General features: G+C 47.9%; 3 protein-coding genes across 5 annotated transcripts; 1 reads left to right on the forward strand and 2 right to left on the reverse strand.

Moving 5' to 3' along the window:
* DBNDD2 (dysbindin domain containing 2) lies at positions 1–2,045 on the reverse strand. Its single transcript, XM_070420859.1, has 3 exons — positions 1,907–2,045; positions 1,587–1,724; positions 1–653 (listed from the first exon to the last, which is right to left on the reverse strand). Exons 1-3 carry the CDS (start codon positions 2,043–2,045, stop codon positions 451–453), a joined length of 480 nt encoding a protein of 159 aa, XP_070276960.1. The 3' UTR covers positions 1–450.
* SYS1 (SYS1 golgi trafficking protein) lies at positions 1,966–27,015 on the reverse strand. Of its 3 annotated transcripts, none has more exons than XM_070420862.1 (4): positions 26,845–27,015; positions 26,393–26,632; positions 24,756–24,823; positions 1,966–2,053 (listed from the first exon to the last, which is right to left on the reverse strand). In XM_070420862.1, exons 2-4 carry the CDS (start codon positions 26,552–26,554, stop codon positions 2,047–2,049), a joined length of 237 nt encoding a protein of 78 aa, XP_070276963.1. In that variant the 5' UTR covers positions 26,555–26,632; positions 26,845–27,015; the 3' UTR covers positions 1,966–2,046. The 3 variants fall into 3 exon arrangements, with proteins under 3 accessions (XP_070276963.1, XP_070276964.1, XP_070276962.1); XM_070420863.1 differs by lacking the exon at positions 1,966–2,053 and adding an exon at positions 10,572–15,327; XM_070420861.1 differs by lacking the exon at positions 1,966–2,053 and adding an exon at positions 21,110–23,561 and having other exon boundaries at positions 26,845–27,009.
* TP53TG5 (TP53 target 5) lies at positions 4,232–17,106 on the forward strand. Its single transcript, XM_070420858.1, has 6 exons — positions 4,232–4,324; positions 5,730–5,814; positions 6,414–6,542; positions 13,877–13,951; positions 14,093–14,223; positions 15,657–17,106. The coding sequence occupies exons 4-6, from the start codon at positions 13,877–13,879 to the stop codon at positions 16,123–16,125; spliced, it is 675 nt and encodes a 224-aa protein (XP_070276959.1). The 5' UTR covers positions 4,232–4,324; positions 5,730–5,814; positions 6,414–6,542; the 3' UTR covers positions 16,126–17,106.
* Positions 27,016–27,903: the final 888 nt, after the last annotated feature.

Raw genomic sequence — 27,903 nt, forward strand, 5'->3', positions numbered from 1 at the left:
TTGGTGTGTTATCATTTGTTTATTATTTATACCATGCCCTATTCCAAAAAAAGGACATAAGGAAGCAGGATGGCTGGAGTACCACCTCACTTGAGTGCTAAAGAGTTCATGTCCATTTAGAGACAGTGGTGTAGAAGACTCTGTTAGAAGACTGCCAGGGTAGTTTGGGGGAGGAGTGCTAAGAAAAGCAGTGGCATCTTGTCCCACCTCATTTCCATCTCGTTGCTTGCAAGCTCTACCTTAGGAGTAAGCCAAGCACTAGTGGGAACGTTGCAGCAAAAAGGTTAGCAGTAAAACAAACGCCCAAGGAGAGACACCATCCCACCTTCCTTTCCTCCCTCTGGTGTCTACTACAAGTAGAGTCTGGTTTTCCCGGAAGAGCTCTGGCTGGGCCTAGGGTCTCAGGTGGAGAATAGCCAGCTCAGTCAGTCCATAGGTCGGGGCCCACTGCTAGCTGGAGGCTCCAGGCTCTGCCCCTCCCTCATCCCCATCCTCCTCGTCAGACTGTGCCAAGGGTGTGTCTGCTCCGCCGACACTGGGATTTGGGCTGTGCAGGTTGGTGGAGGAGTCAGAAGACGAGGAGGAAGTGCGGGATGTGGTCCTGTCTGGCGTGTGCATCGGCAGGCGCAGCTCCTCTGGATGGTCGTCCACCCCTGTCCAGAGACAAGAGCTGGTCAGGGCCACAAACAGGGCTTCGAGGACTCTCAGGGATGATCTGCTCAGGAGAGACTGAAGCTGGGACAGGGACTTGTCCAAAGTCACTTAGCCAGTCCAGTGAAGAGCCAGGTCTCCTGACTCCCACCTCCTTCTACTTCTGGGATCACATCTGGGCTCTAGAGTCAAGTCAATCAATTCAAGATTTCAAGTTCTATCTATGTCACTTATTTACTTAGTGTCTTTGGGAAAGTCACCTTTCCTCTCAAGGACTCTGCTTCTCTGTACAAAAAGGGATTCCTCCATTCCAGAAGAGTTTTGAGGATGAAATATAATAATGCTTATAAAAAGTAATAGGCTAGCAATTAATAGCAGCAATTAATAAGTTAAGTATATGGGCTCAGAAAGCCATTGGAGTCAGAAAGCCATGGTCTGGACGCAGCTTTTCTACTTTCTGACTATGTGACAACTTCTCTGAGTCTAATATCCTTCTTTATAAAATGGAGATAATACTACCTACCTAATAGGACATTTGTGAGGACTGAGATAATATATGTAGAGCATTTTAACACAGTATTAGAAACTTAATAAAGTGCTCAATAAATACTATATTATTAGGATGACCTAAAACTGCTTAAGTTCTCTAATGTAAAAATTCTATTTTTACATAATTTTAATTATATTAATTTTACAAATGTAAAATCAACAAGGCTAAGTGGGGGTTGGGCATTCCTAGAATTCTGGATTGGGGATCTGTAACACAGTTGCCCTTCTGGTCAACTTCCCTAAAATCAGAACAGACAGCTGTTTCATTGGTGGAAACGCCCCTTCCAGCCCCTACGGGTATACTTCCCCAGTCTTGTCCCTACACTTCAGAGCCCCAACATCCGGTTCTGGCTAACTGGTGCCCAAGTCTCAGCACAGTAGCATACCAGATGTCTGGGGGGTTGATGGAGGATCTTCACAAGGCAAGAACACGTCTGCTCCGTCCTGGTCCCCAAGGTCAATAAGTTCCACTTGCTCCAGTGTGTCCACATTCACTTCCATGGATGAGATACTACCTATGGGGGCTGCAGATCAAGAAGGGGACAAGTCAGGAGGACCCAGGCTGGAGCCAAGAGGATGGTCAGAGATATCTGTCAGGTCCAGAGACAGAAGTTCAGAGGGCCATGAAAATAAGAGGGGAGGGGCCCCCAGGATTCTGGATCTATAAGACTTGCTCCCTATTCCAGCCCTTCTCCCCAGGACTTACGTCTCTGTGCCTTGAGATGGAAGTGGGACAGGGGGAAGACAAACTCTGTCTCTGGCTGTAAAATGTCCTCAAAGAATTTCTGCCGCTCCCGCAAGCGGAGCTGCTGGCGCTCCAGGGACGCCCGAGGATTTGGGTCCATGTCAGCTCCTGGAGGTAGAAGACGAAGCTATGGAATTGAGAGACAATGCAGTGGGGTCTTGAGTTTGGGGAGTCCCACTGCAGCCAGCATCCAGCCCGGACACCTCTGGATGTGGCTTCCTCCTTCCCTTTCCCTAAAGCAAAGTCCATTACCACAAACTTCAAGCCTCATACAAAGGCGGGGCTGACCTAGCTCCACAAAGGGGATGCCAGTTCCAGGCACGGCCAGAGAGGCTCCTCTGTGTTCAGGAGATGGACAGGGCCAATGGCCAAGTCTCAGAATCATGCCATCCCCAAATAGGGGAGGCATTTTATCCACTCATGCCTCCACCTGCCTGTCCGCCGAGGCCAGGGAGGAGGATATGACAGATCTCAGGATGGAAGGTCCTCTTCCTCTAGTGGTGTGGTTCCTGCCCATTCTTCAAATCCCAGACAAAAGTTAAATGCCCCCTCCCCTCCTCTCCCTCGCTCTACACTCACATACCCCATCACCTCCACTTCCATTCCCTCCCTACCCTGCTCTGAAGTCAAAGACCTGACTTCCAGACTTGGCTCTTTGCCTAAGGACATCATCTTTCTAGCTTCAGTCCCCCCACTGAAAATGGCAAAATCATCCTACCTGCCTCAAACACGAGGCACTGCTTGCGAGGGTGCTCTGTAAAATGTAAAGCTGTCTCTGCACTCCCACAGCTCTCATTTGCACTGATGTCTCCACTGACACATCTCACTGTTATCTTCCCACTAGTCAGTGAGTAGCAATTGGAAGGGCAGGTCCTGGGTCCAATTCAGACCAAGCCCCCAGTGCTGAGAGCTTTCCGGAACACCAGAGCTCTGGGCCAGCCCAGGCCCTGTGCATTCGCTCTATCTCCTTCCAGGCATTCGGCTCAGAGCCCATCGCCAGAGGCAAGGGAGTAGTATCTAACCTGAGGACCAGATCATCCCCCTCCGCAGACAATCTCCCCCAGCCTCGTTTGTATTCAAGCATATTCAAGACCCTGGTCAGCTCAACAAGCGCTGGGATGGCCGAGAGAGACCCAAACCCAGTGGACCAGGCAGGGCCAAGGAAGTGTGGGGAGACCTTGTGGCCGCGGGCTGGGCTGGCCGTGGAGGAGGAAGGCGCTGACGCTGATTCCTGGGAAAGGCTTAGATCTGCGGCCCAGGTCACAACGCTAAAAATACCCGGGCCCCTGAGGCTGACTGCTTTAGCAGCGGTTGGGGGAGGGCAAGTCAGAGGGTAGGAAGTGACAGGGACCAGGGGCTCCGGGCGCCCCCTCTCCCCCCCTCCCGCAACCCCATCAATCTCACAAGACTGAAGGAGCTGCCCGGCCGGGGCCCCCGCAGAGCCGAGTGCTGGAGAGAAGAAGGGAGTTGTTTACCCCACTAAAGGTGCTGGGAGAGGGGTGAAGAGATTTGGGGCCAGGAGGCTGCCAGGGGCCCGGCTGGGGACCAGCGAAAAGGAGAGCGCCCTCCTGGCCCCACCCGCACTGTAGTCAGAGAGAGCAAAAGAATTCCCTAAAAAGGGACGTGCCTGTCCGCCGGGGAAGGGAGGGGAGGTGACAGAGGCCCCCCTCCCCGGGCCGGGCCGCCCGGGCTCGCGTCCTCCCACCACACACACCGGCCCTCCCGCAGCACCTGCGCCCGCAGCCCCTACCTGCCGCGCCAGCGCCCCGGCTGACTCAGTCTGTCCGCTCCGGCGAGACGGCAGCGGGGGCGTGGGAGCGAGCCGCGCCGGCCGGGGTGGGGCTGCGCCGCCGGTCTCCCCCGGGACGCACGGGCCCTGGGAGCCGGGAACGAGGAAGAGGCGGGAGGCGGAAGTGGGGGAGGGGCGGCGGGCACACGCTCTCGCCTCTCGCCCGGCAGTCGCGGGGAGCCCCTTCGGGCGCGAAAGCTCGTACTTCCAGGTCGGGCGAAAAGTTCCCGACCCGCATCCTTCCTCCACGCGCCCAGCCTGCCTCCTCCGCGTCCGTCTGCCGCCGCCCGCGCGCTGGGCTCCGCACGCTCCGCTCCACTAGCCGCGCCCCGCTGCCAGCGCAGACCCGCCGCGGGAACACGCGCGGGAGCACGCGCGGACTCCACTCCGGGCGGGACTCCCGGCTCACGCACACTTGCTGCTTTCGGACTCCCGAAGCCCCGAAGCAACCAGCACGAACCCGCACCCCGGCACCCTCGGCCAAACTCGCACGTTGATGCGCGCACATCTCAAGAGGGCGCAAGCGGGGAAAGGGAGGCTGAGGACGGGTCGGAGGGGAAGGGCATCGACCCAGTGCGGCCGTCTGGCAGGTGCATTGGGGCGGAGGACCCCCTGACCCTAGGACTCACCAGGCAGCCCGGTTCCAGGGTCCGGGACTGGGCAGAACCAACGCCCAACCTTCCAGCGCACTGGGCGGGGTGGGCGCCCGGACGGGGCGGGTCAGGGCTAGAGGGGTGGGCCTCCGCGCCGCACCCCCAGACGCCGGCGGTGAGCCAACGCTTGCAGGGTGCTAAGAGGGGCGCTGCACGCCCGGGCTGCGGGGGTGGAGGGGAGAGGTGCACCTTGCGGGCCGAGAGGGGAAAAGCTTGCTCCCTCGCAGCGCCTTCTGTTCCAGACCAGTGCCAGTGTCCTTGCAGTTCCCAGACCGAGAGACTGTGCCCATTCTCTTCCTCCTCCCTTCCACCCATCCTGTGGTGCTCCTAGCTCCAGAAGCCCCGTCCTCCCCGGGGGAGCGGGGCGGGCAGGTGTCTGTTGGAGAAGCTTCTGCAGCGGGGTCACTTGATCATTCAACAAACATCCTTGAGCAAGCCAAGAACTAGGACTCGTCCTTGTCGCCTCTCTGTCCTTCGCTGCCCTCATTAAAATACATGCTAATTTCCTGTCGATTCTCTTTCCTAAATATCTTTCCCATCCACCATTCCTCTCAGTTTCCACCACCATCTCTCCCTTGGCTCCACTCCATTCCCCACATAGCAGTCAATCATCATTTCAACAGGCAAGTCTGACATGCTACCCTCTGCTTAAGTCCCTCTGTTGTCAGGATAGTATCTAGGCCTGATATCCGAGCTGAGTTTTGAATAAATTAGTTCAACAAGCTGAGATGAGGGGGAAAAGAATGGAAGTGAGAATTCATGAGACATTCAGGTTTCCATGCCAGGGGACCAGCACTCTGTACAAATACTTAAAGCACTGCTTCTTCTATTGTTATTAGAATCTCAAGAGAAGTCTGTGAGATAAACACAGCAAGCAGCTTTCCCACTATTTTGCAAGCAAGGACACTAGTCTGTGGAAAGAAACAAGTGCAGTGGTTAAGAGCACAGGCATGGTAGTCAGACCCTCTTGGATTGTAAACCTAGCTCTGTCAAGCCAGCTGTGAAACAGTTAACTTCTCTGATCCTGCATTTCCATGCCTGTTAGATAAGAATAATTAATCTCTACTTTATGAGATAATTCATATAAAATACTTAGTACAGGAATTGGGTACTTTGGAGGTACTCAGTAAACATTAGCTGTTTTGATTGCAATGGGTTCTAAGAGAGGGAAGAAACTGCTTTCTTCCATGAATTTCTGAAATTAGAGAAGTATGCTTTAATAGTTACTTCTACAGAGCTTGTTATGCACCTGTCACTATTATAAGTACTTTGTATATATTAACTCTTTTAATCCTCTTAACAGTCTTGTGAGGTAAGTATTATTATTATTTCCATTTTACAGATACAGAAATTAGGATGCAAAGAAGTGAAGGGACTTGTCCAAGGCCATACAGCTAGTAAGTGATGGAGCTGGAATTTGAACCCAGGTAGGCTGCCTCCAGAGTGTGTGCTTATAAGCACTACTCCCGTCTGTTCCTCTTTAACCCTGTGGCAGTTTTCAGCTTCCAGGGAATGTTTTGGTCAGTTGATTCTTACTCCTCATTAATGGATGGAGTAGATGCTTGGTCCTATTTCCAAGCACAGAGGAATAAGGCCAAGTTAGGAGTATGGTGGATGAAAACTCAGCTCATAAAGTCATCTCCCCCCCTTTTCAGGCTCATCCCTAGGAACAGGACTCCATGGATTATTTTGAGCTGTCCCCAAGACAGTGACAGATCAGGAACTTCTGTCCCTTCTTTTGGCCAGATATTTGCCAGATGAAAGGGTTGAGGGGGAAGATAGCATCTAAGCTAGAAATAATTCAGGGGGCTATGCTGGAAAAGTGTCAGCCAAGAGACAGACCCAGGCAGTGGACCTAGGAGTGGATGGCAAAGGAAGTTGAAAGGAGCAGTGAAAAAGTAGATGGCTTAGATTCCTGGCTTCCGTTTAGGATGCAGAAAGCTGGGAAGAAAATCATTACCACACTAATAGTTTTTTTAAATTGTTAGGTAATCTATAAAATTATAACTTTTGTTGAATCCATCAGAGAGCTGAGGTTGCAGAGCAGCCAATTAACCTGAATTCCAAAGAAGGACAGGAGCCTCCAAGAAGAAATGGGATGCAGGCACTGGCACACTTATGAAGCAGGAGGAAGACAAGGTCTCCACACAAGCAGGTAAGGAGAGTGCAGTTACAGTTTTTATTGAATTACTAAAGGCCCAGTGTGGCTAGGCTGAGAGGGAGAATGTAATCATGGAAACAATAAAACCCAAACATAGTTCAACTCTTGACAAAATTGACTCAGTCCTCAACAGTAATGGCTTAAAGAGAGATGATAATTTATAGGTATAAACAATTTGTCTTCAGTCTCTACTGTTCTATATATTATGTCCAGAAATCAATAAAAATTACAACACATATACAAAATGCAACTTTTCAAAACAAACAAATAACAAAAATACCTATTATCAAGAGACAAAATAATCAACAGAACCAAACTGAAGACCCAGATAACTCTCTGGAGTTATCTGACAGAGAATTTAAAACAATTATAACAATATGTGAAAGAGTCTGTTGGAAAATGTGGACAACATGCATAAACAGAAGGGGAATTTTAGCAGAGAAATGGAGACTATAAAAAAAGTCATATGGAAAATTCTAGAAAAGTTAAAAACATGTAACAAAGATGAAGAATGCCTTTGGAAAGGGCATCAGTAAACTTAACACACCTGATAAAGAATCAGTGAACTGGAAGATAGGTCAACAGAGACCACCCAACTGAAATAGAAAGAGAAAAAAGAGTAAAGCAAAACAAAACAGAAAACCAGAACAGACCATCCAAGAGCTAATAAATATGTAACTTCAATCCCAGAAGAGATACAGATAATACAGATAAAACACACACACACACACACACACACACACACACACACACACTATGACCTATCTACATATTCCAACTGTTGAAAACCAAAGATAAAATCATGAAGGCATCTAGAGGAAAAAGACACACTACCTACAGAGGACCAAAGGTAAGAATTAAAGCAGACTTCTCATCAGAGAAGTTATATGATTAGAAGTTATAGGACCATAAGACAACAGAATGATATATTTAAAATGCTGAAAGAAAAAACTGTCAACCCAGCATTCTATATCCAGCAAAAATATGTTTCAAACTTGGGTACACAAACACTTTTTTCAGATGAACAAAAATAAAATTCACTACCAGCAGGTCAGCACTATAAGAAACAGTAAAGGAAGTTCCGGAGGCAGAAAGAGTATGATACCAAAGAGAAACCTGGATCTACATATTGAAATAAAGATTCCTGGAAATGGATGGAATAACAGTAAATATAAAACATTTTTCTGTTTTTAATCACCTTAAACGTAATAGACTGTGTAAAGCAAAAGAATATCAATTCACTGTGGGTTCAGAGATATATAAAAGGAAAATGTATGACAATAACAATAGTAAAAAATGATGGGATGAGGAATTAGAAATATACTGTTAAAGAGTCCTTATGCTACCATATATAAGAAGTGGTATAATATTATTTGAAGATTGACTTCATTAATTAAAGATATATGGTGTAAATGCAAGGGCAACCACTTAAAAAAAAACTTTTAAGGGGTATAATCAACAAGCCAATAGTAGAGATAAAATGGAATCATAAAAATATTGGAATGCATCCTACCTGGGCCTCTCTGTGTTCAATATGACTGGTTGAATATGTCAAGACTCCTCTTTCACCTGGACCCTTGCTCAGGATTGTTAATACAGGTGGCAATTTTGAGAGGTGAGATCAGTCTTTCTAAAACAAAGGCAAGCTTGTTTACTGTTTGCTATAAAAGTGCTGGATCTGGGTTTCTCAGTCACACTGTATGTGAACTGTGCATCTAGGACCACTGTGTCATTGTTGGACTTAGGGTTGAGGGAACCAACACAAAACGATGCTAATGTTCATGTTGTTTGATGTGCGATGAGTAATAAAGTGTCTTGCCTGCATACAGTAAGTCTCATTGTCTGCTTTTGGTACCGATGAGGTTAAGGTTTTTTCCATGACAAAGCATAATCAATCCAAAGTAAGGAAGAAAAATAGGAAAAAGCAAAAGGAAAGCACAGATGAAAAAATATAAAACAAATAGTAAGATGGAAGATTTTAATCCAAATGTAGCGACAACCAATTAAAAGACTGATTACTAGATTGGGGGAATAAAAGCAAGAGGCAATACTATACTGTTTACAAGAAACCCAATTTAACTATAAAGAAATATATAAGTTAAAAGTAAACAGATGAAATAAGATATACCATACAAACACTAATCAAAGCAAATTAGAGTGTCATAAAAAGTACTTCAAAAGAAGGACAATTACCAGGGATGAAGAGGGACATTACATAATGATAAAAGATTCAATTCACTAAGAAGACTTGACAGTCATAATGTGTATACATCTAAAAACAGAGCTTCAAAAATACATTATTAAAAATCTATAGATATAAAATTAAAAAATCTATAATACAGTTAAAAAATGAATGCTATAGAAAATCTGAACACTATCAACTAACTTGTTCTGATTGACATTTTATAACACTTTACCCAACAACAGCAAAATAAACATTCTTTTCAACTGCACACAAAACATTCAAGATACATCATATTCTGGGCCAAAACAACAACAACAAAGTTTAATAAATTTAAAAGAATTTAAATCATACAAAACATGTTTTATGACTATACAAAATTAAAGTGTAAATAATAACAAAGATATCTGGAAAACAGCACAACACTTAGGAATGAAACATAACACTTCAAAATATTCCCTGAGTCAAAGATGAAGTTAAAAGGAAATTAGAATAATATCTTGAATAAAAGTGAAATGCAGCAGCCAGCCACCTAAAGAGCTCCCAATGTTCCTTGCCTTCTATTCATTCAGACCTTTGTACAGTTCTCTCCTATACTGTATCAAGGTTACTCTATGTGACCAATAAGACACGGCAGAAATGATGGTCTATACCTCTTCCAAATTTAAGATTAAAAATTTAAAAAAAAGAACACTGCTTCCATCTTGGGTCTATGCTTGGATCACTCACTCTCAGGGAAACAAGCTACTATGTTGTCAACAGCCCCACAAAGAGGCCAACCTGGCAAGGAACTGAAGATTCCAGCCGACAGCCAGAGGAGAACAGAGGCCTGCCAGCAACCACATGAGTGAACATGGGAACAGGTTCATCGGCCTCATAGAGCCTGAGATGATGCAGCCCTGGCCAGCAGCTTGACTACAACCTCTTGAGAAACAGGTTTAGCATTCAGCTAGAGCAGCGGTTCTCCTTTCACAGGGGTTGCCTAAGACCATCGGAAAACACATATATAATTACATACTGTTTTTGTGATTAATCACTGTGCTTTAATTATGTTCAATTTGTCACAATGAAATTGGGGGTCACCACAACATGAGGAACTGTATTAAAGGGTCGCGGCAAATGCAACTGGAGACAGAGAAATGAAAGCAGTTCTCAAATGAGAGCAATGTTGCCTCCTGGGGGACATTGGGCGATGTCTGAAGACATTTTTGCTTGTCAAAACTGGAGGTTGCTACTGGCTTCTATTTAGTTGAGGCCAGGGATACTTAAATATTCTGCAATGCACAAGACAAACCCTCTTCCCACATCTAAGAATTGTCCGGCCCCAAATTTCAACAGTGCTGAGGTTGGGAAACCCTGAACTAAATAAAAGAAAGGACTGTTACGTATAAAAGAGCCAGGACTTCATGGCAGAAAATTCTCAAGCTCTCCAAATGGCAAAATTATGATATGATGGTAAAATTAAGAAATGGTTTTTTTCCAAAGCTCAAATCCAGGACAATGCAAAAAACAAATAAACAAGAAAACATGGTCCAAAATGAAACTGAGAATGTGACTATAAAACCTTTTGTTTACATTGCAGAAAGACTTAAGGCAATGCTTCAGGGTACTATTCAGTCAGGTAAAAGACCTCTAAGGAAATTATAGGTGTGCCTGGCTGCAGTGGCTCAGTTGGTTGCAGCTTCATCCCGTGCACCAAGAGGTTGCAGGTATGACTCCAGGTCAGGGCACATGCATGGGTTGTGGGTTTGATCCCAGTCAGGACAGGTACCGAAAGCAACCAATTGATGTTTCTCTCACATCCATGTTTCTTTTCTTTTCTTTTTTATTTTCCTCTCTCTCTCTCTCTCTCTCTCTCTCTCTCTCTCTCTCCCCATATCCACAAAAACAGAAGGCAACCGATTGATATTTCTCTCTCTCTCAAATCGGTTTTTACAAAAGTAAGGGAATTCTAGCCTATGCTATAACATAGATGAACCTTGAAGACATTATGCTAAGTGAAACAAGCCAGTCACAAAAGGACAAATATTGTATAATTCCACTTACATAGGTACCTAAAAGTCAAATTCATAGAGATAGAAATTAGAAGGGTGTTTGCAGTGGCTGGGGAAGGGAAAAAATGGACAGTTGTTTACTAGGTATTGTCAGTTTTGAAGATGAAGAGAGTTCTGGAGATGGATTGTGGTGATGGTTGCACAACAATGTGAATGTCCTTAACACTACTTAACCACAACGAAGAGGGGAAAAACAGTGGTGCTTTTCCACTCAAGAGCCTTGGAGTTAGTCTACAGCAGCTGTGGGCAAACTACGGCCCTCGGGCCGGATCCGGCCTGTTTGAATAAAACTAAAAAAAACAAAAAGACCGTACCCTTTTATGTAATGATGTTTACTTTGAATTTATATTAGTTCACACAAACACTCCATCCATGCTTTTGTTCCGGCCCTCCGGTCCAGTTTAAGAACCCATTGTGGCCCTCGAGTCAAAAAGTTTGCCCACCCCTGGTCTACAGGCTTGCCAGCTGTGTGTCACTGGATACGTCTCTCTCTGCACAAATGGTTTTTCCCATGTCAATGGAAGGAATAAACGATGGAATATGGAAAATGGCTTTGGGAGCCATTTCTGGGGTACAAAGTCTGGTGGTAGAGAACTCCCTGACCCCATGGAGATGAACTCCCTAAGTAGGCACAGCTGCAGAGAGAGAAGCATGTGAGGGGTAAAAAGTATGGACTAGAACATAATGGCAGAGGAATCTGGACCAGGCTCCCAGTGCTGAATCCAACCACCTTGCCTCAGTAAGAAGCTGTCTGCAATCTAGTCTTGGTTCATTGTTACTAAAAGGTGGGGCTAAGCACTCCCTATGCGTGCACACCTCTCTGCCCTAGAAGCTGTGAAGTGATTCCCATACTTGGATGGGTATCAGATTGGCCAACGCTATGGGTGGTACCTGAGAAGCTGACTATTCTGATGCAGCCAGCCAGGCAGATTATTCAAAGCAGCCAGAGTTTAAATTAAAGTCTCCTATGATCTGTCCCAACCCTTCACCACAGCTCTCCCTCTGCCCTCATCTCCTGCCACTGCCACTTTCTGCTTCCCTTACCTCCCTCAGGTCTCTTCACAAATCTCATCTTGTTGGTGAATCTTTCCCATTCTACCCTTTTAATAAAGCAAACCTCCTACCTTTGCTCTCCTATCCCCTCTGCCCTATTTAATTTTCTCCACACACTTATTTCCATCTGACAGAATAGTGGTGTGCTGGAACTGACTCATTAGGGTTCACAAAAGCCTATTACATTTTCAGGAACTCTGCTGGCTGGTTGTTAAACATAGCCATTATTAAAAATTAAATTATACAGGCTTAATTAATTATATTAAAAGCAAAGATGAAAATGCTTAAACTCATCACTTTCTAGTTTTTTACTGCCTTTTACTATTATCTATGTTCTTGAGAGTCTTTACATCTGTAGAAATATGTAACATATAATGGTATGGTATTCTTCACTTCTGTTCAACTCTGCTTTCAGTGACATCACATTGGTAGCTTAAAATCAGTGGTGGAAGGCGTATTTACACCACAGACATAGGTAACATGATAAATCAGGTTTGATTGTTTTGTTGATGTCTAGACCAGAAGTTTGCATGGGCCAAATCCAACTCATCAACTACTTTTGTAAGTAAAGTTTTATTGCAACACAGCTATGCCCACTCATTTACATATTATCTATGGCTGCTTTCACATTACAATAGCAGAGCTGAGCAGTTGCAACTATATGGCCTTTACAGAAGAAATTTCCCGACCCCTGGTCTAGCCTTAAGAAAGTAATGCAGATGTTGATAATGCAGATTCAATATAAACATGTCCTGTCTATAGCTGTTACATGGAAATAGACACATGCACACACCCCAAAATGAGAAAATATACCTCCAGTATATGAAAACTATAATTCAATACAGCAAATTAGTTGATCATGTCATTGATGATTGGGTAGAATTCCAACATCGTTGTTCTTTCATTTTTTCACTTTTCATACTCCTAATGTAAATGAAAATACCAACATTCGTGCTGGAACTACAATTGTTCATCCACTATAACCATAGGTTGGTTATGGATACAAGAGTTAAGCATAAGTCAAGAAAAGTGTACTGTAAGAATCAACTGGCTATATGGAATTTACAATAAAAAGTATTGTCAAATTTCATTATTGTAGATGTCTATCAGTAAAATTTGTAACACACACCAACACACACTCACTTTGTTTTAGAGAGCCAATGATTGGACACTTACAGATACACACACTGTTTTGTTTGCCCTCTACTGAAATGTCAGTTCCTTAAGGGTAGGAATTTTCTTTTATTCCAGTACTTAGAACACCTGACATGCAGCCAGGGTACAGTTAACACATGTGACATGAATGAATAGAGGAGCATAGTTGGGAACCCCTGATTTCATGTCAGACCTTAGGTTTCCAGCTCCACCTTTATCCAACTGTATGACCTTGAGTAAATTATTTAGCCTCTTTGAACCTTGGCTTTTTTATTTAAAAAGAGGGGATAATTCTCTTACCTCACAGGAAGGTGGTAACAATATACGCCTCTGCCTGTCACCTACCAGGTTTCTGTGCAGGTGAGCGTTTCTTCCTCACCCTCAGCCCTGCCACACACACTCCTTGGAGACCCAGCCCTGTTGTCACACATTTCAGTGATGTCACAGCTCCCCTCCCTGGGAGATACAGCACGACCATCCTAATGCCCAGCCTGGGTACTGGCTGAACTGAGAGGGGCAGGGCTCAGGCAGTACCTGGTACCAGTCTTGCTCCATCTGTCGTCTTTGAGGCATCATAGCCCCAGTATGAGTCCATCAACAAAGAAGAGGCCCCAGAATAGTGTGGTTTTCAAGGTTGGACTAGGGACTGGATCTAGAAGGGGCCTTACAAAGAGTCCAACCATACCAGGGCAGGTGGAGGGAAAGGGAGCGCTGAGGGGTGAAGGGAGGTCAGGAGTTAGAATGGTCTCCCTTGTTCTGCCCCCAAAGAGGTGACACTTTCAGTCTGGGGTTAGCCAAATCATGCTGAACCAAATGGAGAGGTATAATGGAGGCATTTAGGGGTGGGGATTTTTCCGTGTTAGCGTTCCCTCTCTCTCTCTCAGATGCAAGATGAGGAACCACAGGACAAGATACAGCAGCCTATCAGCAAATTAACTGAGCGGAACCGACTTAGGATGGTAAGAGGCCCATTTTGGTCCCAGCAGAGGAGAGCCTGGGCACCCATGCAGTACTGCTTCTCCAGGGTCTCCAGGCTGAGTTGAGCCAAAGTCTGGATGGGGAGTGAAACATCTGTTTTTCTGGTTTCTCAACTCTGGCAGGTGTTAAAAAACTTGTCACTCTTGAGGCTACTCAAGAATTCAAACCCTCGGATCCAAGAACTATATAGCCTGGCCAGAAGGTGTTGGAATTCACTGCTCAACGTTCGGAAGGTCCTCCCGATCTCCTCCAGGTGAGCTCAGTCCACCCACGGCCCCACATGGACCCAACAGCTATCTTTGCTAGGAACAGACACTGTGCTAAGGAATTTAGAAAACCCAATTTTCACAAAGGCTCTGGGAGAAAGGTATTTATGACCTCTATTTTACTAATAAAAAGCTGAGGCTCAGGAGATGAAGAAACTTGTCCCAGTTATCCGACCTAGTGGCAGAGCTAGAATTTGAAGCCATTCTTGTCTATCATCAGAGCTGGGATCATAACCATGGTCATAATCATGCAATTATGGGACTAACTACCACCTGGGGTACTGAGCACGATGGGCACCTCTCCTGCTCCCCCTCTCAGGTCAGCACAGCCCCGACATTCACCTGTAGACTAGACATCCTGCTGGGGCTGTTTCCTCATCAGTTGCATCAGAATATTAAGAAATCTTCCATTTTTTAGTCACCTGGTAAGTTCCAGGTACTATGCTAAGTACTTTACAAGCATTTTCCCATTTAGTTTATTCTTCACAACAATTCTATGGGTAGACAGTTATCCCATTGTTACAGATGAGGAAATTAAGGTTCTGAGAGGTTACATTTCTTGCCTCATCACATAGATGGTAAGAGGCAGAAGCGAATTTGATCCCAGCTTGTGTTCCAAAAGCCTGTGCTCTCCAAGCCACTCTGCTGCTTCACTGCCTCCCACTGTGCAGGCCTCACACATGGGCACCCAACCAACAATGGCCATTATCATCATCAGTATTGTCATTACGTTGAGCCCAAGGCCTCGCCCCTCTTCACACACTCAGGGCGGTGCTGCCGCTTTGCAGGGGACCCAATCTATGACAGACACATCCCTGCCAGCATTTAATACCTCTGGATAACTCCACCTCTCTGGGCTCCTCTCTCTAAGTTGGCTTCCTAGATGCAGGTAATCAGGAAACACTGAGCCGGAGAGTCAGGGTCATCTAGTCCCATTGTTTTCCAACCCTTTTAAAGCAGCAGAACCTCTCTTCAAAATCTGTCCCCAAGTCCCAATTGTGTTGTTGTGAGGGAAGGTCTCCTGCCTTTACCCGGCCATTAGGGGATACAGGGGGAATTCCTCAGAACCCTCGGGTTTCTTGGAACACAATCTGAAAAACAAAACAAAACATTGGACTAGTTCACCCCAAGTGAAATCCAGACAGGCAGAACCCTAACCTAGTGGCCGATGCAGACTATCAATATTCCCAGGTGTCCAACCTATTAGTCATTGTCTTTTGCCTTCCCAACCTCTCACATCCCTGCTGCTGATAGGTACCACATCCCCTGCCCCGAGGGTGGTAGAGAAGTTCCTTTTCAGGCCTTCCCCAGCTTTCTTCACAGGCTCCCCTGAGCTGGCTGCACAGCAGCTGCCTTGTGGGCAGGCAAGAGAACCAGGCCTTAGTCCTGCTCTACTGACTGCTGTTCCTCTCCTTGCCAGGAACAACACTGTCTGCACTAAAATGGGCCAGAATAATGGACTCCAGGAAGCTAAGTGCTCCAAGAAGAAACTGGAGTCCAAGAACTTAGGGAAGCCTAAGAAGTTGAAGTCCAAAGTGAGGGTGCCAGAGAAGAAAAAGGTCCAGCAGTCACATGCAGCAGTGCCAGAGGGAGAACAACAAGTGGAGCCTGAGGTCCCAAAGACATCGATCACTTGCCCTGGAGCCTGGGGGAGGCAACTACCCACTGGAGACCCTGGAGTCATCTTCCTGAAGCCCCACCGAGGGGACAAGGAGCAGCTGAAAGCAGCTGACCAGTGGAACTGGTTTGAGGGGTTGCCCAGGCGAATCCACCTCCCAGGACCCCGGGTGATGTGCAGGCCATCCACCATGCGCTTGGTCAAGCGCTGCTGCACCCGCTTCTGCTCTGCATCACTTGAGCTGCCGAAATGCCGTCCATACAGGGTGTGATGATGTCACTGCCAGGCCAGGGTGAGATGTAGGCCTCAAGCCAGGCCCAGAGCTGGGCCCCTGAATATAGTCTTGGGGGCTGTTGCTGGAAGTGCTGGGAGGCCCCACCTTTATGACTAGAAAGGGAAGCTCAGAGAGGGGCAAACCATTGACCAAGACCATACACCAGCCTAGTGGCTAGGCTGGAGCCTCTCAGGATCCAACTAGGGCTCTAGGGAAGGAGAGGCCTCAGGAGGGGCCAAACTGCTATGACTCGGAATCTCACAGAAGTCTGAGTAAGCAGTTTAGGAATTCCTAAATGTGGGGGAAGGTGATGTGGTCAAGTAGGGCTCTGCCACACTCAGACCAAATGAACTCTCCATTTGTTTTATTTATTCATGTTTCAAAAAAGATGTACTCTGAAAAAGTTCCTTAGCACGAAAAAGATTACTCCAGCCCCTCCAAGAGAGAATCAGGTCCCAAGAAAGGAAGGGGGTATGGGCTTGCGAGTCCAGTGGAAAGGGAAGCTTCCCCTTCACAAAACCCACATCTCCAACCTGCCAGACATTTCAGTGTCCAGTCCCTAAGTCAGCGGTTCTCAACCTGTGGGTCGCGACCCCTTTGGGGGTCGAACGACCCTTTCACAGGGGTCGCCTAAGACCATCGGAAAACACATATATAATTACATATTGTTTTTGTGATTAATCACTATGCTTTAATTATGTTCAATTTGTAACATTGAAATTGGGGGTCACCACAACATGAGGAACTGTATTAAAGGGTCGCGGCATTAGGAAGGTTGAGAACCACTGCACCTAAGCCCTCTCCTTGGACAGCAGCGCCTCCTAGAGGCCTTCTTAGCTCCTAACACCGACATCTCGCTCACAGGTAGTGTAGACCTCGGATGGGAGCCAGATTGTGAGCAGAGGATGGAAATCGTACAATCATCTGAATGGGAGGGTTGGACGGGAAAATTTGAGAGTATACAAATAAAATTTCCCATATGGCACTGAAGAATACTTCGCTGGCTCTGCCTATTTGCCTGGGGCTGGAAAGGCTGGAGGAAAGAGGCCCTCCGCAGAGGTGGGGGAAGGAAGGGTGTGTATCACTCTCAGGCTTCTTCCAGCCCCTTCCCAGGCCCCTAAGGTCAGTCTAGAGTCTAGACTGGAACAAAGAAGCCAGAGAGCTGCACCCCTCCCCACCTCACCGAACCGTGTGACAGTACTCTATGAAGTCACAGAAAGAGAAAATTTCCTGGGTGCTTTCGGGTGTTCCCTGGGTGCCAGATGCCTCACAATGGCCCTGCAAGCCCAGGAGAGAAGGAAACCACGGTGCTGAGAAGGCAAGTACTTGCCCAGGCTCACACCGCTAGGAGAGGTGGAGCAAGAATTCTGATCTCAGTCTCCCAGCTGCTCCCCATTCCCTTTTCAGAAGAAAGGAAACAGCCATCACGCACATGCTTGCGCCCTGATTATCACAGAGCTGGTGTCAATAAATGGGCGTTGCTGGGCCCCACCTGAGTCACAGATTATGGAAAGCACTGAGTCAGGCGGGAACCTGGCACTGTGTCCCTACTGCTCCCATATGACCTGGCATATACATCATCCAACCCCAAGCCCTGGTCCATCCATCCAGTGGGAGTCACCCTCTGTCAGTAGAAGCTATAGGGCCCTCACCATGCAGTTGGGAAGAGGAAAGCCCAAGCTTTCTCTAAGACTACAATCCTCCCTATTCCTTCCCCTAGAACAGCAGTTCTCAACCTGTGGGTCACGACCCCTTTGGCGGTGGAATGACCCTTTCACAGGGGTCGTCTAAGACCGTCCTGCATATCAGATATTTACATTACGATTCATAACAGTAGCAACATTACAGTTATGAAGTAGCAACGAAAATAATTTTAAGGTTGGGTCACAACATGAGGAACTGTATTTAAAGGGCCAGAAGGTTGAGAACCACTGCCCTAGAGGCAGGATGCGCTGAACAGATGCCTCAAGGAAAGCAGCAGAGCCATCCCTGACCCCACTCCCCTCCCTACCCCACCCTCAGGAGCCAGGACAGTTATGGAGAGGGCTCCCCAGATTGGGAGAGAGGGAAAAGGATGAGGGGCTATCCTTGAACCTTCCCACTCGTAATCCTTCACCCCACTGGTGTTCAGCACAACTGAGAACCAGAGGGAAATGGAACGCATTTCCCTGGGGGCAGTGGGACAGCCTGGGCACCCTGCACTGGCTGCTCTGCTCTGCAGGGCTCTGCCTGGGTAAGGCAGCAGGCTGTCTTCCTGCCACAGCGCTCCCCTATCTACCATGCATCCCCCACTCCCCAACTCCCTGCCTAGCCCCCACAACTTCTGTGCAAGCACGCCCCAGTAACCTCAATTGGAGCTGTCTTCCCACTCAGCTTGCAATCCAGCCTAATTCCTGAGTCTCCATTTTGGTTCCCTTGCTGGACATCATCAATCTTCGAAAATAACTTCTACTCCATCTTTCCTCCCAAACACTTTCCATTCTTCATGCCACCTTCTGTGAACTTCTGTCTTGCGTTCTCAGCAGGCCATTGGTCAGGACAGTGTGCTCCCAACCAAAAACAGGGGGAGGGCAAGGACAGGACCTGCACTATTCTTTGTGGGAGCCTAACCAGGGAACCCCAAATGGGGGCCCTAAGATTGGCAGCTTTGGCTTTGCCCCATTGGAGCCAGAGCTCCCCACAGGGAATGCTATGAAGTAGACAGGAGCCTGTGTGCCCAGGCTGGGCTCTAATGTGCCCAGGGCACCTGGGGGAGCAAGGATGCAGGCCTCCAGGGTGACTCCTAGCAGGTGCCTCTTCCAGCCTTATCCCCACCTGCACTGGCACTTGGTCCTCAGGCAACCTGCCTGCCACAATCCCACAATTGGGGGTCTCCCCACTACACCATCCCTTTGTTTAACCACTTCAATCTGAGGCTTCTCTTCGGGGCTCAGATCCTGATTTGGGATCAGAAGCCACTCCAGAAATGGCTTCCTAACAGTTAATAGACAAGAAGGGGGATTAAAGTGTTTAGGTGACTTAACAAGTCACATGACCTCTCTGAGGCTATTTCATCTGTCTATTAAATAGGAATACTAATATCCATTCCAGAGGGTTTTGAGCAAATCAGGCTTGATGTAGGCAAGGCCAGCTTGTGGGGTACTGCACAAATGTTTGGCCTTTTTTCCATGCCTTCTCCCTGGCCTTGCACCATAATAAAGCCCCAAGGCCAGTACTGGCCCTGTTTCTCATTTAATGAGCAGCTGCCTCATTGCCCACTATGGAAACAAGCGGCTTGTTAAAAAGCCAATCCTACATTCACATTCACAACCTTTTGCTAAGGTGGCACCTGGATTCCTGACACTTCCCTCTCCCTAGCTGAGTCATGTACCACTCAAACATAACTGGAACATGAAAATATGAAGCAGTGGAAGCAGACAGGCCTAGCTTTTACTCTCCATGTACTCCTTATCTTCAATTTGTCTGCAAAATGAGGAAAATAATGGTGCCTATCTCTTTCATTAAGTGAGAATACATGTGTCACTTTGCAGTGCATGGCACAGAGGAGCTCAATACTTGCTGGCTCAGAAGAAAGGTGTGTTCTCTGTACAATTGGGGGCAGAGAAGGGCAAAACTGTAACAGACTTGTGGACCACTTCCTGTAAGTGCCAGGCCCAGGGCTGAGTGTTTTACACATGAGACTCAGTGAATCCTCACAACCACCCAGGGAAGTACTATTATCATCCTCGGCTGACAAATGAAGAAACCAAGGTAGGGAAAGGTTAAGTAGCTTAGCCACGGTCTCACAGCTAGTAATGGGGCTCCAGGACTTAACTCTGCACTCCATTACGGCTCTCTAAAGCCTTCCATACTAGACACCTAGAATTTTGACTTGCCCAGGTAGGGGCAGGGCAGGGACAGAAACTCTCCTCTCCGTCTACCCCCTCATCTCAATGCTGTTTGCACCACCCTTCACTAATTTCCTACAGAAAACCTCAAGCACCACAGTGGCTTTTAAGACCCTCTGCAGAGAGCCGCTCCTGTGCCTTGAATCTGCCCCTCCCCCCAGCTCCTGAGGCTCTGTGGTCCTTGGGCAGGAGTTCCTTGCTGCACACTGACTGCCTTCTGTGACTGCCAGAAGGAAGCTGCCTGATCTGGGAGTCACTGAAGGACAGTCCAAAGTCTAAGAAACTGCTTCCAGGGGCGCCTATTGGAGCTGTGCACTCCAGAGGGCTCATGGGACCTGGAGCTTCCCACCCACCCCTGCTGCCTACTGACTGCCATCTGGCCCCATTTGGCTCTGATCTGGACAGGGCTGGCCAGACTAGAAGTTAGAGGCACCCTCGGAGGCACCATCTCTCTCCTTTCCCATCCTTCTCGTGGGTTATAAACTATTCTGAGCACCTGCTATGCACTAGTCTCCACTTCTCTCCAAATAGCCCAAGTTCAGGTAGTGGGTAGGATAAAAGGAGCTCCAGACTTCAGACCCTTAGAAAGTCAAGAGATACACCAACTCACTGGTGGGGTGGATACAACTTTCCTTTATCCTTGGAAAGAAAAACATTTCCTACATTCCTCTGTTTACTTGGAAATCTATGACCGTATTTAAAGTATATAAGTTTTTCTTTCTTTTTTTAAAAAATGTATATCAGTTTTTCTTAGAAAGCTAGTAATGTTTACAAAGCACTATACACTCTTAGTATTTAAAACAGTACAATAGGGCCTGGCTGGTGTAGCTCAGTGGTTGAGTGTCGACCTGTGAACCAGGAGGTCATGGTTTGATTCAGAGTCAGGACACATGCCTGGGTTTCAGGCTCGATCCCCAGTGTGGGGCGTGCAGGAGACAGCCTATCAATATCTCTCTCTCTCCTTCTCCCTTCCTCTCTGAAATCAATAAAAATATATTTTAAAACAAAACAGAAAACAGGAGAGTAGAGTGTGGAGGTATGATTATAAGGTGATAGATTATTTAACCAATAAGAATTTATACAACCTTTAACTATTAGTCTTCAGAATGAGTTTATTAATGTCACTACTGGAGCCCAAATCCTGGCTCTGCCAGCTCCTAACCTGTAACCTTTGGCAAATTCCTTATAGTTTCCTTATCTGTAAAATACAGAAGATATTTTCTATTTCAGGAAGTTCTTGTGAAGACTAAATGAGCAAAAAGATGTAAACACTTAGCCCACTGTTGCACATCTATTAAGCACTCAATAGACGTTTTTTATTACTAAAATGACATCACTGCCATTGCCCAATTCTCTCTGGAACTTGCATCTAGATACTGCTTTTCTTGTTACTTTACAAATAAAAAATAAATCTCATTGAGGTCACATATCTTATCCAAAAATCAAATTAACACTCAAGGGGCAGAGATTTCTCATCACAGGAAATATGCAGAACGGCACAAGCTCTCAAAGGAAACCCCCCAGAAGTGTGCCATCACAGATGAAGTGACCACCACAGGTGACCAAAGGAGATGGCAACCACATGAATGTGCTGATGCCTTCCTTAAAATAAAGTTAGTCACTTGCCTTTAGAGTTTGTGGTGTCTGGAAGGAAACCCACCAACCTAGGGAAGTCATCTCAGCTGGCCTTGCCTCCTGGACTTAGAATACCAGCCAGCATTAGAATATTCTTACCAGGTTGCTTCCTTCCAGCTTAACTAGAGTACCCTGAATTAGGGAGGTGCTCACCCTTGCACTTTCCCAGCCTCTGCCCAGGCACATTTACTCGTAAACCTTCATCTTGTCTGCCTCAATGCCCTCTTCTGGAGGGCTGGGGCCAGGAAGCTAGAAAGGCTTCCCGGGGGATGCAAAACGCACCTGTGTAGCCCTAACACTAAAATCTGAAAACTGACAGCTCTCTTGGGCAGACTTCAAAGGATCCAAAGAGGAACACCAATGGTCTCAATGCAGAAGTGGGTCTAGACCAGTGTGTTTCCCTGGACATGTTCAGAAATCACCAGCAAACGAGAAAGGAGTCCTGAGAGTCATGGCAGTTCCCCCAAGGTGTAGCAGAGGAGCCTGCAGGTGGAGGGGGCGGGACATAGGAATTCCCTGCACTTAGTATTTTAACCAAATGGAGGAACAATCTGGGTCCAGCAAAGGCGAAGGTTACCTAATAATTCTTTCCATACAGCTCCCTTGCCTGGCTATGCTGATCTCTCACAGTCCCGACCATGGCATTACCAAGTAAGTACAGGCAGAACCGTGGAAAAAACTGTATTATGTACATAGGAAGGACAGCTGCAGCCCCTCACAGAGGACACTCCACTCCCAAGAAAAATCTTAACAGCAAATTCCTATCTCCTTCAGCCCTGTAAGTACCGGTTGAGCTGGAAGGTTGGGCTTCCTATCTCTGGGCACCCATCATACCCCTGTCACTGAAGAGTTCCAAATAAGTCAGGAAAACGGACCTATTGCCAGAACTGACATTCAGTGGGAGCTGTTGTGCCTGATCATTCCCAGAGATTCTATTACGAGGGTTAGGTTGAGAGCGATGCTGGGACTCTTCTCTGGGTCCTAAGGCCTGCTATGTTGAAAGCTGGGAGGGGGGGGCGGACTACCCAGTAGAGAAAACTGCAAGTTAGTCATGGGTTCATGGGTGCACACACACATGCACAGCACAACACAGGTTGTGCATTTTCCTTGTGCTTGATTGCCTCCATCTGCTGTCCTCTCCCTGACAGCAGCCTAATACTTTGAGCCTACATCGTTTTCTGGGGTTATGAATCCAGACATCAAGCGTTTCTCCAAACAGAATTGCTGCAACAACATGACAAAGATAACACTGTCCCAAGGAGAAAAGACAGATGACTAGAAGAGTGGTATGCTCCAATCAGATATCCTTGATTTTTTTTTTTTTTTTTAAATAACAGGCTGGTGACAGGTATGATGGCTCAAGAGTGACATGGTTCCAATTCTGTTATTTCCCTGAAAGAGGTCCCCTTGCTGACCTCCCAGATACCAAGTTCAGATCCCTTTGCTGACCTCCCAGATACCAAGGCTTTAGCAGATGGGAGGCCAATCTTGCAGCTGTGATCCTGGCTGCTACCTGCCTTCTTGACAGGGCCTCACTATCTCTCCCACACCAACAGACTTCACATTTCCAGGGTTCCTCTCAGATCTGGGCTGGACCTCATCTGGAGGGTCTGAGCAGCCCAATGTGTTGGGGGGCCAACTGCCCAGCAGGGTGTCCAAAGGACCCATTTCTAGACATTGGATTTAGGGGCTGAGTTGAGGGGGATCTCCTTGAGCTCCGTCCGCATGCACAGGTACTCCCCGATGACAGCCATGAGCGCAATGCACACGGCTTGGACCAGCCACCAGGTCAGCGCCGAGGGGAAACGGGAGCTGTAGAACCAGCAGCCCAGGAGGTGAAAGAAATGGACAGTGACAGTGAAATCCAGACACTGCTTCCCTCGCCGGATGAAGTACAGCAAGCCCAGGGCACTGTGGGGAGAGGACAGCAGTGAGTTGTCACTGGGTTGTCCTGGCCTTAGTTAGGTTATTTGGGGAGTGGGGACAATTAGGATGACAGCACAGAGATCAGAAGCAAGCGAGCTAAGTGTGAAGCAAGGGTTACATTATTAATGCCTAGAGGAACCTGGCAGGTAATGCTGAGAGTGAGTCAGGCTGGGTAGAAGAAAAGCAAAAAGACCAGGTTGATGATAAATGGCAACTGTCACTCAGGGGAATCCCAGGAATTGGTGAGGACTGTGGTACCCTGAAGCATAAACGTTCCATCTAAAGTGGGAACAAGCGCTACGTACAGCTGGGTAAATCATCGTGCTAGAAGTGTGGCTCAGAATCAATCCTCTCATTTTTCAAGAGAAGCCAGAAATCTGGATTTTTTAGCATATCCTTTTAACTAAGTGGGAAAATGTTTTAAATGCCATGCATGTACTGACAACTGTGTAAGCCAAACAACATATCTGGAAGCCAAATTGGAGTCAACCCACCAGTTTCCAACCTCCAGTGTAAGATCAAGAGTAGTAATGTGCAAGGTACTGTTCTGAGTACTTCCAAGAATTAGCTCATTTAATCCTTATAACTATGAAATGGGTAACATTATTAGCCTAATTTTACTAATGACAAAACTGAGGCTTAGACAGATTAACTTGTCTATAGTCACTAGACTAGTGGGAAAGCTGAGGTTCAATGCCAAGTGAGACTGCCTCCAGAACCTGAGATCTTAATCACTATCTAACCTGCCTCTCAAGAGAAAGGCAGTGGTCATGAGTGACATTAGACCTGACCCAGTGACACCCCTCAGTGTACAGATGCGGAGCCCAAGGCCCAGAGAGGAGGGAAGTAACGTGGCCAGTGTCACAGGGACCAAGAATAGAACCCAGTTCTCCTGACTCCCAATCTACTCCTTTCCTCACCTCATTCCACATCAAGGAAGTGATCTGAGACAGAAGGTGTCCCACAGGCAGCATGCACAGAGTGACAGAGAACTTTCAAGCTAAGTCCAAACAGCAATGAAAGGAGCCCTGTGATGGAGCCAGTCCCAGAATTGGCCTCTGCCACCCATGTTAGTCCACTCCCCAGGAACGAATGCCAACCTGTCTCATGTCCAAATGTAGGAAGTTAGGTCCAGTGCTAAGACCCCAAAAGCTGGACAGCAAAACTGGTGATACTCACCAGGTGAGGGCGTTGAGGATGAAGGACATCATGGAGAGCCGGCCTGAAGGGGTGGAAAAGCCCAGGATCTGAGGGGGAATCACAAATGGAAACATGCTAGAGAAGTGACTTGGTAAGAGCTCCAGATTCCAGTACCTCACCCTAAGGAACTCTTCCCAGAGCACAGAAGACAATATGCCCCTTAATCTGTATGGCAGCCTATTCCACAAGGTGCTTTCACAAACATCCATCATGGCATCTCGTTTGAACCCTCACAGCAGCCAGGAAGGTGTTATTAACTCTCATCTTACCAAGGAGGAATAAAAGCTCAGAGAAGTTAAGTAACTTGCCTAAAGTGCTATAGTCAGTAAACAGCAAGAGCGAGGTCTAGAACAGGGTTCAGCAAACTATGGCCTCAGGGCCAGGCACCTCTTTTGGTAAATAGTTTTATTGAAACACAGCCACACTTATTAACTTAGTATTGTCTAAGGCTGCTTTTGAGCTACAATGGCAGGGTTGGGTAGTTGTGACTTAAAATCTTTACTAGCTCATCCTTTAAAAAAAGGTTTGCCCACCCCTGGTCTAGAATTCAGGTTGTGTGTGCATGAGCTGGCTCTTCAACAAAGCCCCGGATTCCCACAGGCCCTTCTCAGGGGGACAGAGGCTCCTCAGAGGGGACTGCTAGGGACCTGTGGGGTGTAACCTCCACCCACCCCTCTTGATGAAATACGAACTGACGACCAAACCCTGCACAACCCTTTCGGCCTACAAAGGCCTTTGAAATCCGTAATCTCATATTATCCACGAAACAACCTCACAAAGCTATTGTTTTTGTTGTTGTTATTCTTACCTCTCTTTGAATAAAACTTACTCAAGGCCTACACAGAGAATAAGCAAAAGGAGTAGGGAATCCGTCCCAGATCTCAGGGCTCATTACGATACACCACAGCTGCCTCTCAGATGCAAACACCTTTCAGGCCCATTACACTTTGGGCCTCGTAATATTCTGCTGAGGGTTATTCTGTCTGGTTTCCAGAAGAGGAAACAGGCTCAGAAAGGTGGAACAACTGGCCCAAAGTCCCAGAGCTAGTATGTTTGGGCCGAGATTGAAGACCTAGCTTTTTTGAATAAAAAAATACAGGCTCTTTGCACTGCAGTCCACAGCCTCGCTGCTACTGGTCTCATCACGTTGTGAACAGAAAAATTGAGGTTCAGAAATATGAGGATACTTGCCCCAGGTCACACAGTTAGTAAGTGGACCTTAAACGGAGGCCCGACGCCCAAGTCCGGGCAGTTTCCATGACCTCTCCTTGCATGCTTTTACCCGTCCCCCCTCCCCAATTTGGCATCTGAGAGTGTTGGGGCTCAGAGAAGTGAAGTCCAGAGTGTCAGCAAGGAGGTGTGTCAGGTTGCCCAGGACGCTGGCCTGTGTGTTCTAACACCCGGCCCCTTTCCTTTGTACTGAATCAGCCTCTCTGTTATCAGCCACTCGCCATTCCATTTTACAGACGGGGCAGCACAGGCTCAGTAAGGGGAGGCCTTGCCCAGGGCCTCAAAGCGGGAAGGTGGCCCAGCCAGGTCGACAGCCCGGTAGTGTCGGACCGCAAAGCTCACTGCGTGAAGCCGAGGCACCCGCCGCGCTCGCCTGAGGACCCTACCTCTGCGTTGAACATCTGGTCCAGCGAGGGGCTGCCGCGCAACAGCCAGTCCACCAGCGCCAGCCACAGGCCCAGGGAGCCGTAGTAGACGTTCTGCATGAGGACGATCTGCGACACGATCAGCACCGGGTCCCACACGTAGCTGCGGAACTGGCCCGCCATGCCTGCCCGCAGGGGTCGGCCTCCGCCGGGGGCCTGAGTCAGAGCGGCCTCGCCATGGGCTCCAGGGCGCCCTGGCACCTGCCAGGACACATGCCGAGCCTCAGCCAGCCGGCCGTCACCATGGCAACACCACCCAGCCCGGGAGGAGGGGCCTGGACGGAGGAGGCGAGCCCATTTCGGGAGTGGAGGGGGGGAGGGACGGACAGACCCATTCCCAGAGTGAGGGGAAACCCTGCCCGTCCGGCTGCCCGGGCCCCGCCCGGACTCCGGCTCCCCCGGGGTTCACTCACCGGTGACCGACTCGAGGATCCAAAGGTCCGAGCGCGGCCCAGCCTGCCTCACCGGCCGACCCCCGGAACAGTCCTGACAGACCGGACCATGGAGGGGAGGCCCTACCAGCCTAGAGAGGCAAAGCTCCTGCGACCCGAGCGGCTGCGGAGGCTGCGTAGGAAGGAAGCATTTCCGGGGACAGCGGCAGAGGGGCGGGACCGCGGCTGCGCAGGCGCGATGGGTGCCGGCCCCGGCGGCGCGGCGCGGCGAGGGTGTGCGCGTGCGTCAAGTGAGGCGCGACGGCGGTCGGAAGCGAGGCTGGAGGATCGTAGAGCTCGCGTGCCCTCTAGAGGGGAATTTTGAAGAAAAAAAGAGCAGCTAGGGGAGAAGGAAGCGGGGTAGTCCAGGGTGAGGAAATGTTGACTCTCTTTAGCCAAGATTTCCAGGATTTTCTTTCCCTTAAAGTCTGGGATATTTGTAATGAATCTACGAGCTCTTCCACCGACGATTTTGCCATGGTTCGCGTTCCACAGGTGATTGACCTGAGGGTCAGTGAAGGAAAGCAACATGCTGTCTGCGTCCAAGACATGAGTTGGTGGCAACTCGGGATACGAATTCAGGTGTTGGCAACACCACAGCATGGATTTTATACCTACTTGGTGCCGGTAAGGTTTGGACTCATACTACAGAGAGTCCCTGCCCTCAGACAGAGTAGTGGGTGTTTTATATATATATATATATATAATTTATATTTATATTATTTATATTTATATTTAGAGAAATACAAAAAAACAACAGGTTCAGAAGTCCTGAAGGTCCTGGGAGCAGATCCTGACTGCTTGCCGCCATGACTGTTTCCTCTCAGGCTTCTCTTCTGAGCCCAAATAGTGTGGACAGTCAATAAATATTTGCTGAATGAGTCAAGAACAGAGAAAGGGCAACAGCAAACTGATGAGTCACTTTATTCCTGCACCGGCAGAACGCCCCCCCCCCCCTACTTCATTGATAATAGCCCCCCCCGCCCCCGCCGCCCTCCCCATGAAATGAAGGGAAGTAACTGGTTCCAGGAAGGCACCGTG

Source organism: Myotis yumanensis, unplaced genomic scaffold, assembly GCF_028538775.1.
Source record: "Myotis yumanensis isolate MYYU_CA2020_CCGP unplaced genomic scaffold, mMyoYum1.0.hap1 SCAF_7, whole genome shotgun sequence".
Classification (NCBI taxonomy): Eukaryota; Metazoa; Chordata; class Mammalia; order Chiroptera; family Vespertilionidae; genus Myotis; species Myotis yumanensis.